Source organism: Vombatus ursinus, unplaced genomic scaffold (assembly GCF_900497805.2).
Source record: "Vombatus ursinus unplaced genomic scaffold, bare-nosed wombat genome assembly UNPS02014845.1, whole genome shotgun sequence".
Taxonomy (NCBI): domain Eukaryota; kingdom Metazoa; phylum Chordata; class Mammalia; order Diprotodontia; family Vombatidae; genus Vombatus; species Vombatus ursinus.
In genome coordinates, this window is record NW_020954623.1 from 6,046,884 (window position 1) to 6,061,475 (window position 14,592).

Consider the following 14,592-nt stretch of genomic DNA (forward strand, 5'->3'; position numbering starts at 1 on the left):
GATAGGTGGGTGGATGGATAGATGGATGGGTGGATGGAAGAATGGATGGATGGATGGATGAATGGATAATAGATGGATGGAAGAATGGATGGATGGAAGAATGGATGGATGGATGGATGGTAGGTGGATGGAAGAATGGATGGATGGGGAAGAATGGATAGGTATATGGACAGTTGGATGGGTGGGTGGATGGATGGGTAGGTAGATGAATAGATGGGTGGGTGGATGGATGGATGGATGAGTGGAAGAAAGAATGGATGGGGGTAGATGGAGGGATAGAAGAATGGATAGTGGGAGGGTGGGTAGATGGATGGATGGATTGATGGATAGATGGGTGGGTGGATGGGTGGATGGATGGATGGATGGAAGACTGGTTGGGGAAGAATGGAGGGATGGATGGATGTAGGGAGGGATGAAAGAATGAAGGGATGGACTGATGGATGGATGAACAGATGCATGGATAAGTGAATGGACCATTTTTTTAAGCATTTATCATGTGCCGGACCTTGTGCAAGCACTGAAGGTATCAGTACGAACAAAAAAAAAGTCTCTGCCCTCAAGGAGCTTTCGCTCTAAATGGGGGAAGACAGCACATAGAGGGGAGCTGGTGTGTTCATGTAAGAGAGAAATTAAGGGAGAGCTCAGGAATTTATAGGTACAGCCGTGCTGGACCTCGCCCTTCACAGGGCCCAGAGTAAAGACCCAATCCATCAAGTCCTGTGGCTGTGGACTTTGCCAGGGTCACTCCTCTTCTGGATGTCCTGGGGCCGCCTCTGATGGGCACTTCACCTGCTTAATCTCTTCCCCTCCCCCCAAGCAGATCCGGTGTCTGTGATGGGGGTTGCTTGGCACCAGCTGCCCCCTCCATGTGCTGACTTCTCAGAATTCTCTGCTTTTGCAAAAATATTTTTCAGCGCCTACAAACTACTGATAAGGGGAACAGCGTGCTGTAGTGACAAGAGCCCTGGATTAAGCATCCAAGGCCCTGGGTTCAGATCCTAGTGCTGACTTTTATTAGCTGGGTGACTCTCCCAACCCGTGTCTTGCTGGCGCTGGGAGTGGGCCTCTCCTGGTCTCAGTCTTACTGTCCTAATTAAACATTTCCAGCAGATTCCAGCCTCCTAACAGTCAAAACCCTCGCCGAGAAGGGAATTGGGCTGCCTTGGTAGGGAGGTAGGGAGTTCCCTGTCACAAGAGGTCGTCAGGCAGAAGCTGGACCGAGGGCGGCTGCTTGTCCAGGAGATCCTGTTGGGGTGTGGCTTGGCTCTTCCAACGCTCATTTACTGGGGCTGAGAGCAAAGGAGAGTAGGCGAGTGTGTCAGGATTTGAATGCAGGTCCTGTGACACCTGGCCGGCCCTCTTCTGTCTGCCCTCAGGGTGTGCCTGTAGGAGGTGTGCAGGGGCACTCCTGGGGAAAGGGCAGGTACTGGGCAAGGAGTCATGCCTGCCACAAGCCTGAGCAAGTGCTCGTGAGCCTCGGAGTAGCACTGCCACATTTCGGGGATGCCGTGGCTGTCTCCGGGGATGTCTCCGGTGTCGGGTGGGGGCTTTGTTTCTTTATCCCCTTCTGATTCCCATGAAGCCGCTCGGTCCTCTGCCTCGGGGCCACGCGGGGAAGCCGCTTTCTGCCCTGTGCTGTCTGGGGTCCGAGCATCCACACTGGCTTGTCCATCCCTTGGCAGTTGGCCAGATGCTGCCGCGGTGGCCCAGCTCTGTCCCGGGCACTGCCCTGCTCAGGAGCGTGCCTATCACTGACCCCTGGCTTGCGGCCAGACAGGGAGGCCCCCCTCCCTCTTCTCCCTCCTCCTCCTCCAGCTTCCTTGGGTCAAATTTCTTAGATCCTAGGGCCTGGCACACAGCAGGCGCATAATAAAAGTCTGCCAAATCAAACCGTTGCTCAGGTGCTGGCTGGCCGAGCAAAAGAGACAAGATTTGCTGACTATGCGGTGGGTGGGAGTGAGTCTTGATGACTTGAGGTGGGGAGGCCGCAGGGCCACGAATGGGTGGGGGGGGGCCCTCCTGGGGTGGGGGGGCCCTCGGGTGTTGCCATGGTGACCCCCCTCTCTTGGTCTCCTTCCAGTTACCCATACAGTGAAGACTCGAGCCAAGGAAGGCAATACATGAATACCCGATGTCCGGCATGGTGCGACCGTATCCTCATGTCCCCGTCAGCCAAGGAGCTCATCCTGAGAGTGAGTCCCCAGATCCTGGGGCGGGGCTGGGCAGGGCTGGGATGGGCCGGGGGCATGCACACACACACACACACACACACACACAGATACCTATACACACTAACACTTAGACACATGCATGCACACACACACAATCCCTACCCTCACACATAGCACACACACAAACACACTTCACACTCATACTTACACACACTTGCAGATATCTATACACACTAACACTTAGACACATGCATGCACACACACACCCCACCCTCACACACATAGACACGCACACACACACACAAAAATACCTCACATTCATACTTACACACATAGACACTCACACAGATACCTATATACACTAACACTTAGACACACGCATGCACACACATACACCCCACCCTCACAGACATGCACACACACAAACACACCTCACACTCATATTTACACACATAGACACTCACGCAGATACATTAACACTCAGACACACACCTCACACTTATACTTACACACACATAGACACTGTATAGATACCTATACACACTAACACTCAGACACACACACATACACTATACACCCATGCACACACACACACCCACACACGCACAGACCCCACTGTGTCACTGTGGGTGATCAGCCCCCTCCTTCAATGGGAGCTCCTGAGTGCGGGCCAGGGTCTCCCCCGAGTTGGGAGCCCCGGGCACCCCTGCCTGGCGCAGTTTGCTCAGTGAGCCAATGACTGGTGTTGGTCAGTGGGCATTTGGGAGGTGAGGGGATCTCAAAGCTCAGAGCCATCTCCTGGCAGGGAAAACACCCGAGGGCCGACGGGAGACCCAGCCGTCCTGGTAGGGCTGCAGGCCCTGGAGTCCCACAGGGAGGAGGCTGCTGGCGCCCCTTCTCTAGTTTCCTCCGATCTCTTCTGATCTGCTCTCAAACAAGAAGCCCGTGAATGCTGTGAAGCTGCAGCTCGAGCCAGCAGCAGGATTTGGGGCCCCAATCTGGCCTGCGTTTGAGGCCAGGGTCTTCACCAACTCCCTCGGGAGCCCTGTGCACCTCCTGGGAGCCCTAACTTCCTCATCTGTAGAATAGGGGAAGAGGCCAATCCTGTCCCTGCCTGTGACGACCCATGTGACCTTGGGCGAGTCATTTCCCCAATTTGTGCCTCAGTTTCCCCATGTGTGGTATGGTGTTCCTAACGATCCAAGCCTGGGGATCAGACAAGGGAGTGGTGGACATAAGTGCCATAGGAGAAGGGAAGGTGCAGCGTGCCTTTGGGCCTGAGCGTGTTCTCTGTCCGTCCGTCCATCAGTCTCCCTCTGTCTCTTCCTTTCTGCCCCTCCTCAAGTCCACAGTCCGTGGCTCAGACTGGGTGGCTGAGGAGGGGCCATGGCCTGCTCTTCTCTAAAGGTTGCCAATGAGTCATTCTTTGGTGCTAAGGAGTTTTTTCAACCAAAGCGTCATTTTTAGAAAATTGCCTGGTGATGGAATGCAGTGAATTCTAGGAAATGCCCAGGTTTCCTGCTCTCTGTCTGCCAGGATTGGTCAGGCCCCCACAGTAACCTGGAGGGAAATGTTTGGCGTGAGACCCTCCCCGAGAATCAATACTGGGATTGCTTTTGTCAGCTCCTACCTTGAAAAAATAATAATTAAAGACTTTAATTCATCACGGACAGAGCAGTCTGACATCCAGGCACTCAGTGAGCGGGAGAGTCTCAAAAAGCATGATTGAAAACATCTTCGATCAGCAGTGTCCTGGCTGTAGGCGGCCTGGGGGCCTCCAGAGTGCCCCTCCCCTGTTCGGAGCACGCATTCCAATCCCGCCCTGAGCCTTCCTCTCTCTGGGCCCCGGCATCGGTGTCTGACCAGTCTCAGAACTGGGGGAGAGGGCCTCCAGCAGCACGGTCCTAATCCCGGGCAGCCCCAGCTGTGCTGGGGCGGGGGAGGGGGCTGCTGTGCTCCAATTAGCCCACGGCACTACCTGGCACGTGGCTCCCCGTTACAGACTGTGCAGACACGGGGCCTCATCGATCATGCCACGCTCGGTTACCTCGCCATCATGTTACGTTCTGCTTCCTGAGCCCTAACACACCAAAGGTTGCCCGCTGCGCGGGAGCGGCGGCGATGCCTGAGAGCGCGCGGTAATGAATGCTCACTGGAGTGGCCGCCGTTGCTGCTGTGATTTGTTTATCTGTCGAAAGATTATGCAGTCGGAAATCCCCCCTCTCGCGCTGCCTTTGTAAATTATCAACTTGCTCTTGACGAATGGGTCCCCACTTCTGAGGGTGGCAGCGCTGTGGGCCCAGAGATTGGAAGGTGCTCGTGCGTCCCCTGCACAAGGTTCGCCTGTTCCACTCTGGGGCACCGTCGAGTAACCTTGACCTTCAGCTCTGAGACCGCATCAAAGATAATTCAGTTTTAACTCGATCGTCGTAAATGCTACTGTTTACATCGAGCCTGCCCAGCCAGACTTGAGTGATCACGCGTGTGACAGAGCTCGAATGTTTCCTCTCAAACCAAAGCATCCCGTGGCCGACGCATGAAAGACCGCCCCGACTCCAGCAGAGGCCGAATCGTGGGAGCCTGCGAGCCAGCCGCCAGCAAGCGCACCTTTCCAGATGTAATTAACGTGTACAAATTGCTTTGTGTAGCGGTATGAGAACTCCCTCGTTCCTGTTCTCGAAGAAGGCTCCGGCTTCATGCCACCGGTCGTCAAAATCAGATTAAATAGAGAAAATGACAAAAAGATGAGCCGCTTTGATTACACGAGTCAAGGCTTTCTCATCCATGAGAGAGGAAAACAAAATGTTTGAGAAGAAAGTTCAAACTTGGAGTTGTTTTTTTTTTTTTAATCAGAGTTTAGAATCCAGCTAAGGTGTGCTAGTCCTGCCTAGCTGAGCAATACCCCAGGCTCTCCAGCCCAGGCTGTGCGCCAGTGACCCTGGCCGGCCCCCCGGCCCCCACCCCGGTGACTCGGGCCCTGGCCGGCCCCCCCAGCCACACGTGAGGTCTGGACTAGGGTGGGCCTTACCACATCCGTAGCTCACGGCGAGCGGGAAGGAGCTGGGGGGACTGAAAGCAGGTGGTTAAGGGGCATCCGATGAGACCCAGACCAGATTGAGGTCCCCTGGGAGCAGCATGCACCTCTTGGACTACATGCACTCCCTGTACTTTCAGGGGGCATGGCCCAGGGACTTGGACTGAGTCCCCAGGACCCCAGAGCTGCCCCGAACCCTAGCCCAGAGGCCAGCTGGCAGGGGAGAGACCCTAAAGGTTGACCCAGCATTTTCTGTTGGCCATTCACATCCAGAAATCAGGTTTTGAAAACCGCTTTGACTGCTGTGTGAGGGAAGCCCCTGGATCTCTTGCTGGGGGCCCATACCCATCCAGGCCAGGGGCCGTGCATTTTTATTGAAGCCCCAACATGTTCAGGAGATTGAGGCAGGTAGAGTCCCATCCTCGGCGGGGGAATCGTCGTTCTCATGTTTGCTTCTGTTATCCATTCATTTATGAAGCTGCTGTTATGTGACGGGCCCTGGGCTCAACAGGTAGAGCAGACTCCCGCCTCTTGCCTGGCGCGCCCACTGGCCACACGGTAGAGATGTGCAGGGCAGAGTCCAGGCCAGAGACGGGGGCCCTGTGCAGAGGGGTGAGGCTGCCAGGCTGGGCTCTCAGGGGCCTTTCTTGGGAAGGCATTCCTTGGAGGTGTGATGTGGCCGCCGTCCGCCTGAGCACCAGCCTCGTTACAGAGGCTTTGGCGGTGGCCTGGTGGGCCCACCGTCTCTGGGATGCTGCTACCCCCGCCTGACTTACCCCTTCTCCCTTTTGTCTTCTCCTAGTCTGAAAACGATGAGAAGATTGTGACCTACGACAATATTGGGCCCAATGTCTGCATGGGAGATCACAAGGTATTTTAAGCTGCCACCTGGAAGGCAGATTGGGCGCCCGCCCCGGGATGGACACGGGCCATCCCTCCTTGCTCCGTGTACCTGAACTAAAACTCTCTTTAAGGCCCGAGGCTGCAGAAGCCAGGGGGTGGGGAGGTGGTGGTGGTGGGGGGAGGTGGGAATGTTCCCTAGACGGCAGACCAACCACACTAGAGCATTTTCTGGAGGATTTTTATTCCCTAACCCCCCCATATGAATTCACATATTATTTGAATTGTGTTTTTTTGGGTCCAGTTTCTGTATGACTCACAAGCAGCGTTAGGTCCAAGAGCTCTCTGTCCAGGCCCAGGACCCAAAAATCCCATACTGCAGGCCCCCAGCCCCTCGCCTGAGGTGCTGCCCCATGAAATGTCCCCTGGAGAGAAGCACACACCGCCCCCATCACTTGTATGAGTCCTGAGCTATGTAGAGCAGGGCCAGCGTGTTCTCCTCCCAAACCCAGCAGCAACGCTTTCCTTTTCTTAACAGCGTCTTTATGGGCAGCCCGTCTGTAACGTCTGTAACGCTGTCCGCTGCAGACAAGGGGGAGTTCATTAGAAGCCCCGTCTTTGCTCCCCTCGCATTATTGGTGTATTCATTGGGAAGTCTTAGGTGGGGCCTTCCTCTCTCTGGATGTGGCGATGAGACCTTTGTCACAGAACAGAAGACTGGTCCTTCCCAGGTGGTCCAATTAAACATTAACCACGCGGATCCCCTTGTCCCCAAAGCCTGGGGTGGTGACCCCTGCCCCGCCGATTGGCCGATTGACAGGCCCCTGCCCCGCTGGAATGGATTGAATTGGATGAGGTGGGCGGGAGGAGGGGAGGGATGGTGGCGGTGCCTGAGCAGGCTCGGCCAGCTCGCGGACAGCTCTGACGGCTTCTCCTCTTCTTCCTCCTCACCGCAGCCGGTGTTCCTGTCCTTCCGCATCGCTCCGGGGGCAGGTAAACCCAGTGCTCATTTGCACAAGTGTTGTGTCGTGCAGTGACGTGTTGGTAAATATCCCTTTCTTACCGTTCCCCTTTGCGATCCAGCCTTTCCTCCCGCGCGGCTCTGGGCTAACGAGTGCTCCTTCCATGCCAGGGAGAAGATGCCAGCGAAGCGAGAAGATCTTTCGGGAGACTGCCTTGTAGCCTGCCAGGAGGAGGAGGAGGAGAAGCAGTATGCTGAAACCCATTCTATTTAACAACTTATTGATAAACCAGTCCTGAGTGCCACATTTGTAGACTGCTGACCACACGCTGCTTCCGCACCAGGACGCTGTTCAAGGAGAGCCTCACATACCTCACTGTCTTGTATGTTCCTGTGACGTCAAGTAGAAATGTGGAATTTTTTAATAAGTCACAGTCCTGTTGCCAAAACGCTAATAGACTGCAGAAGTAGTCTGCCTTTTAGGTTTCACCATTTTCAACTCTTAAACGATTGTTGGCCGACGGAAAGAGGCTCCTTCTGCCTCCTGAGAGCCCGGGGGCGCAGCGGCGGGGGAGGGGGGGCTGTCCGCCGGACTGTGTAGATAGATAGCAATACTTAGCGATGGCGCGCTCTCGCCACCAGCTTAGGGTAGCTCATCCTCGTCCTTGACTCATTGGTGATTTTTACTGATAGGACTTGTGTTTCCCCAGTTTCATGTTATTTACTCTACTGCCATGGTCCATGGTTTTTTGAATCACACTGCAGCTGCTTTCCATTTTTATATATATATATAAATATATATAAATATATATACTTTTTAAGAATAATTTATAAATCTTACCAAAACCTATGCTAAGTAGACTTTCCAGTCTGAAGCCTGCCAGAGGCGTTCAGTCAGCCCCTCATGTTGGAGCCCGAGGTTGATTTAGTTCCTTCCATACCAGCCACCAGAACCTTTAGAACACACCCCGTGCAGCCCCGTGCCCCTTCCCCTGGCCACCCTCCTCTTTCTGTGCTCCTTAGGGATGGAAGGTGATGTGATAGCTAGGCTGGGGAATGGGTGTCCCCTTTCAGAACCTGGTGACCCATTCTAAACAGCCTTCTTTTGTCACTGTCTGTGGTGCCAAGTAGTCTGGCGACAACAGTCACATCCTGGAAGAAATAAAGCAACCTCATCTGCTTCAGGTAGAAACTGCTTCTCACTGTTTTAGGAACCCCCCTGTCCCCACCCAGGCAAGCCACTCTGGACAGAGCTCTCCTCCGCCCACCCCCTCGGGCCCCCACCTCAGCTCGGTACAGCATTAAAAGGTGATCAGTGAGGCTGTTGACGAAACACAGGCGTGGGTTTTATCGACTCCATTTAGACACTACAGAGTTCACGGACTGGGTGAGGGCATTCCGCGGACGCCGGAGGGGCCGTAAATCACTACGATGTTGGTGTGTCTGTGTCCGCTTGCAGGATTTGTTCTGTTGCTAGCACCACCGGATTTGGGCGTGTGCGCCTCTGGAGGGAGAGAAATGCCGCGGCCTGATCCGTGGCCAGCGAGTGTGCTCTGCCGCAGTTTCAACGCGGGTAATTCTCTTGGGCGTGAATTTCACTTGTGAAATAACTTGGAAGGCCTTGAGAAATGAGAACTCTGTTCTCGAGCAATAAAAATGATCTTGGTGACTGTGTTTGTGTCCCTGTTTTGTTTTCCTGCCCACCCAGGAGGCCTGTTGGGCAGACCGTGCAGGGGGCTTTTCTCCCACCTCGGTTAAGAGCAGCAGAGATCTGGCCTCTTCGGCCCCAACAGCTGATTTCAGAGGGCTCCCCGATGCTGAGGTTGGGTGAGAATGTTGCGGGCAGCCTGTAGGAGGCACACAGATTTCTATGAAAGGGGCCATGTGCCCCAGGGTAGCCCGAGGTACTGGGGATGTGGCAAGGAGGGAAGAGGAGGAAGGTGAAACCGTGGAGACCTGTGTCATAGCCACTACCACGCTGGCCACGCTAGCCCAGCCAGGGAGCTCCGAGTACTTTGCAGACCCTTTCCCAGCAGCCCCATGTGGATCATTGGCAGGCATTACTGGACCCACTTCAGAGCACGTGGAACGGCCTCCTCTGGAACCCCTGAGCCCAGGTCTTACCCAGGGTCCTCCTGACCATCACCAATGGGAAATCCTCTCATGCCCCCAACCCAAATAAACCTTGGATTTGGAGGGAAGGAGACCGCTGGGCGTACAGAAACCCCTCGGTGTGCTGACAAAGAAGTAAACACAGACCTACTTTGGGCATTATTTCAATTACTCTCCTGAGTGGGTACATGTCTGTGTACCCTGCCTCCTTGCTCCTGATCTCCACCTGATTCCACAAAAACCCTGGAGATGTAAGACCGCCAGAGCAGTGCTATGGTGCTGCCCATGGTCTGCCAGCCAGTGAAGTCCAAGCATTCACGAGATGCTTTGGCCAAAATAACCATGCCCAGGAGACCAGAGCTTAACCAGGCTGGACCACAGATAATCAGCCAGTCACTGGGCCCGATCCAGTCTCCCCACTCCCTCCTGGAAGAGCTGCCGGGGCCACCTGTCACTGAGAGAGACAGCCTTTGAAGGCTCTTCAGGGTCACCTCCCTCCCTTCTCCCCACCTCCACGCCCCGCCAGCCTCTGCCCCCTCCTCAGAGCCAGCGTTCAGCCCCGCTCCCAGAAGCCAGGCTGATGGAGGACATGGGCAGGAGAGATCTGGGCTTCTCCCCGCTTCCCCAGGACTGACTCCTCACTGTTGACCCTTGCCCCTGCATGCAGGCTTGGGCTTCAGAGCTGAGCAGGCTGCCCCAGGGTATTCCAAAGGTAATGTGAGGGTGAGAGCCAGGGCTAATTTCTAAATTGATTCAGTGTGCGTGCACACGCGTGCGCGCACACAGTGATTAGCGAGCAGGCTAAAAGATGGGGTGTTTTCATCATCACATTGAAATAAATCAGCCCACGATGGGCTCCCGGACAGCCGCAGAAGTGGCTGTGGTGCCTGATACTCCACGTCCCCTGGGCCTGAGCCAGCTCCAGCCTTTAGGGGGTGGGGAGGAGCACATCATGCAGGGAGAGGATTCTGACAGTGGTTGGGGACCTTCAGGGTCAGGGAAGCCCAATCCGTCATCCCGGAGTTGATGGTAACACTGAGGCCCATGGACGTGAAGGGACTGGCCCAAGGTTAGACACAATGAAAGGGTGTCTGGCTCTCCAGACCACCAGGTGGAAGGTTCCCTTCCCATTAACTAGCCTGGGCGACCCTTCCCTGGAAAGTGATGTGCTCGAAGGCTGGCCCCCATATAAGTGAGCAAAAAAAGGGAGGAGAGGGGGCGGCTAGGTGGTGCAGTGGATAGAGCACCAGCCCTGGAGTCAGGAGGACCTGAGTTCAAATCTGGCCTCAGACACATAACACTCACTGCTGTGTGACTCTGGGCAAGTCACTTAACCCCAACTGCCTCACCAAAAACAAACAAAAATCACACCTAACAAAAGGGAGGAGGGGTTCTTTTGAAAAATCTTGTCTCTTTGACCTTCCCTTTCTAAAGTATAGAAAGTCATCGAAAATTGGCCTGCAAGAGAATTTGGAGCTTTTGCTCAGTCACTCCACCCCTCCATCCTTACCTGTGTATGAGCTGGGGTTTGTGAAGTATGAGCTGCCCCCCACACCCCCAGGAGAAATAATTTTGCCTCCCCCAGAAGCCCATCCCCTCCCCTCCTGCCTTTGTCGGGAAAGGATAGCCCTTTAAAACTATTACCTGGCACCGAAACCTGAGCTCAGTAGGCTGGATGGAGCGGCAGGAAAACCTGAGTCCCATCCTGCCTCTCTACTTCTGTGACTATGGAAGCCACGTTTTCCTTCGGAGCCTCACCTTCCTGGTCTGTGAAATGGAGACAAGGATGTTGGTGCCACCTGCCCCCAGAGGGGCTGAGAGGCTCCAATGAGACAGTGCACTGTGTTGAGCCCTCTTGGACGGGGCCCTGAGAACATCCCCTGTGCTGAGGATGGGCCCCATCCTGAGTATTCTGGGGGCCTCTGGGTGAGCAGGGCACAGGCAAGCAAAGCAGGGGCAATAGGAATGCTAGCTTGGCCCAGGCTTCAGACCAAGCCACCACCACGCTGGGCTGGAGAGGAGCTAGGAAACGGAGTGGGGAATCACAGCTGGAAAAATAAATGGGCAAGAGGTAAAATAGCAAACAGAACGGTGTCGCCCATCGGGGGCACCTGGGGTCTCGGGGACGACCTAGCAAAGGTGACCAGAGGCTTCTTCACCTGGAAGGCATCTGCCCGTCACAAGCCAAGACCTTGCCCTGCTGGCTCCTTCTGGGCCCCCTGGGGGGACCAGGCGGCTGGAGGGGAGCACCTGCTTACGGGCCCTGCTCACCTCTCTTGGTTCATGCGTGTCCTTGATGTCTTTTGTGCAAAACAAGTTATATAACTCATCAATAACACTTTGACAAGCTCAAATTTGAGGGACGGGTCGTCTGGTGATCTCCAAGCACTGACTGCCCACACCCCCCACTTTAAGTAATCCTTTTGTTAAACGAGTTCCATGCCTACTACCTTGGACGTAGGCACATGGGCCTTGGACACAGCCAACGCTTAGTAAAGGTTTGGTGAATCCAATTGATTAAGTTCCCTAATCAACATTAAATGAACATGCTCATATGTTGTTAGCTGTAGAGGGGAAGGGAAAAGGAGCCTCTCGCTGGCTTCTCACACCCACTCTGGGAGTTAGGCAATGCAGCAGATGAGGAAAGTGAGCCATGCCTCTCCTGTCATAGAGCCTTGGTGCTCAGAGCACAGGCAGCTCAGGCACTGAGTGATGGAGCAGTGCTAAGGGCGCTGTATCTCTGCCGGGCGTGGCTCCCAAGGGTGCTGGTAAGTTTCTTTGGATGGGTCCAGTGTTCTGACTTCATTCACATCTTCCCTCTAACGCCTGCAGCGCATCCGGAGATGAAAGACTAGCCAGTTTCTCCTCCTGCCCCCAACCTCCAGGGACTTGGGCCAGAGGGCAGCTCTGGACCTGGAGCTGGGAAATTGTCGTTCACTTGTTTCTGTTGTGTCCGACTCCTCGTGACCCCAGTTGGGGTTTTCTTGGCAGAGATCCTGGAGGGGTTTGCCATTTCCTTCCCCAGTTCATTTTACAGATGAGGAAACTGAAGCAAACAGGGGGAAGTGACTTGCCCAGGGTCACACAGCTCGGAAGTATCTGAGTCCAGATATGAACTCAGGAAGAGGACTTGAGGACTGGCAGTCTATCCACTGTGCCACCCAGCTGCCCATGGAGTCAGGAGGACCTGAGTTCAAGTGTGGCCTCAGACACTTTCTAGCTGTGTGATCTTGGACGAGTGAGTCACTTCGCCCTGTTTGCCTCAGTTCCTCATCCATAAAATGAACTGCGGAAGGAAATGGCAAACCACTCCAGGATCTTTGCCAAGAAAACCCCAGCTGGGGTCACGAGGAGTCAGACATGACCGAACAACAACAATTATGCCTGGACCACACCCACAGCTGTATGCTAGGTCTTCCTCAAGGACTCACCCAGAAGTGAGCACCGGGCAGACCCCCGAGGGCCTCCTGTGCTGGTCCTGAACTGGTCAGGAGGGCCAGACCGGCTACACATGGGATTATTCTACAAAAACAAAGAAGCCTGGGAGCAGAAAGGGGCCTTGGAGACCTGCTGGGACCTTCAACCCTGACCCCGCCCCCAAACACTGGACTCTGCCGAGGTCACACGGAGAAGTCCAATGAAAGCCCAGCAGCCTTCTGGGAACTTTGGACAGAGCAGAGGCTCATTCAGAACTACAAGACCTGGGATCCGATGGGATTCTTCTTTTCCTTTCACTTTAGTAGGGGGAGGGGAAGGAGCTAAGGACTAACTACTGTCCTTTGCAATGTTCTTCCATGCCAGAGGACAGCCCTCTGGAGCTGGGCTCCTACATTCAGGTTCGCTTGGCCTGTGGCCTTCCTGGGGAGCGTCCCTCCCACTAGCAGGACCCTTCTCTGCCACGTAGTAGCCCTGGTCTGGAACAGGCAGGCTTGGGTAAGAACGTCAGGATATCCTGAGGGATGCTGAGGGTAGGGAGGGGTGTTAGGTTAAATGGGGACCACAGAAGATGGAACCTGCCTGAACTCCTCAGTCTGGAGCAGCCCTGGGGCCGGGAGTGGGGAAAGAGACTCCCCTTATTTCAGAGCTCCAGGTGGGCAAGTGGCAAGCAGAGGCATCGAAGAGACAGGGAGAGGCCTCACCGTTGATTCCTCAGCAGCTTGAGGTGTCCCGTGACACAGGCTTAGAGGGGACCTTTCAGGGTGAGGGCCCTCCTCTCCCAACCACCCCCTTCATGAGCATCTCCAGGAGGCCAGGACGCCAGTCTGTGACCAGAGATGCCACGGCAGTCTGCAGAGTGTGGGTGGTCCACAGCGTCAGAGAGCACGTCCTCCCTCAACCTGAGCTGGGGGCTAGGGGCTGGAAACTATACACCAGGCAACCCCTCCGTCTGCTGCCCTGCTGAGGCCCTGGGGCTCTCTAGGGTTGAAAATCAGAGGCTGGGGTGGGCAGGAGGGATGCGTCCTGGCTCTTTCCCGGTGGCTTCTTTGGAAGGCTACTAGGGAGGAGCCAGAGAGAGCTCCAGTGAGAGCCTGGAGAAGGTGGCAGGGGGGATGCAGGTAGAGGTGGGAATGGGTGGAGGGTGTCGGTGGGGCCTAAGTGAGTCAATCATCGGACCTCAAAGCCCTCGGACTCCCCTTGCAAACCCAAGCGAACAAGAGGAAGAATAGGGCTCGTGGGGAGGAAGCAGGGAACCACCCCAGGGATCGAGGAGCGGGCCGGGAGAGGGGTAGGTAGGGGAACGGTGAGAGACTCTGCGGCCAGGGGAAGAGACGAAGGACCGACGGGTGGGGAGATACAAACACAGGCCCAAAGAGAGTGAAGGGAGGACCGAGGAACCTGACCACCGGAAGAAGAGAGACTAGCAGGAGGGCCGCCAGAAAGAGTACCTGGGCTCCCGGCTCTGGCCTGATCCTCTGGGCTTGGTACAAGGAGGATCCTGGCTAGGACTGGACTCGATGGGTCGAAAGAACTGGGGAGAGGCAGCCCACCTGCACCCAGATTTCAGGTGGACCGAGTACGCCCAGCCCGTAGCCCCTACAGGCCAGGAGCCTCCGGTATGAGGGAGGAGGGGGCCTCCCAGAGAGGTCCAGGAGCAGGGGTCTCTAGGGTCGCTATCCAGCTGCCAAGTCTGAGGGAGCCCAGCCCATGCTTGCCCGCTTCCCGGCCTTCGAGGAAGGCTCTCGGTCAGTCCCTCTTTCTCTATGGTTCTATTTGGGTCTCCCTGACTCTGCATTCTTGTATCGGGGGATTTCTGACTGCCGTCTGCCTGCCTGTTTGCCTGCCTGTCTGCCTGCCTGCCTGCCTGTCTGCCTGTCTGCCTGTCTGCCTGTCTGCCTGCCTGCCTGCCTGTCTGCCTGCCTGCGTGCCTGCCTGTCTGCCTGTCTGCCTGCCTGTCTGCCTGCCTGCCTGCCTACCTGCCTGCCTGCCTCTCTATGGTTCTATTTGGGTCTCCCTGACTCTGCATTCTTGTATCG

At 55.4% G+C, this 14,592-nt stretch overlaps 1 protein-coding gene across 1 annotated transcript in view; it reads left to right on the forward strand.

Moving 5' to 3' along the window:
- Positions 1 to 8,680, forward strand: part of INPP5A (inositol polyphosphate-5-phosphatase A) — a 248,670-nt gene extending 239,990 nt beyond the window's left edge. The window contains exons 17-20 of the mRNA XM_027840462.1: positions 2,081 to 2,192; positions 6,008 to 6,076; positions 7,002 to 7,089; positions 7,178 to 8,680. Of these exons, the coding sequence (XP_027696263.1) occupies positions 2,081 to 2,192; positions 6,008 to 6,076; positions 7,002 to 7,082 (262 nt within the window). The 3' untranslated portion in view covers positions 7,083 to 7,089; positions 7,178 to 8,680. The remainder of the gene's footprint in view (positions 1 to 2,080; positions 2,193 to 6,007; positions 6,077 to 7,001; positions 7,090 to 7,177) is intronic.
- Positions 8,681 to 14,592: the final 5,912 nt, after the last annotated feature.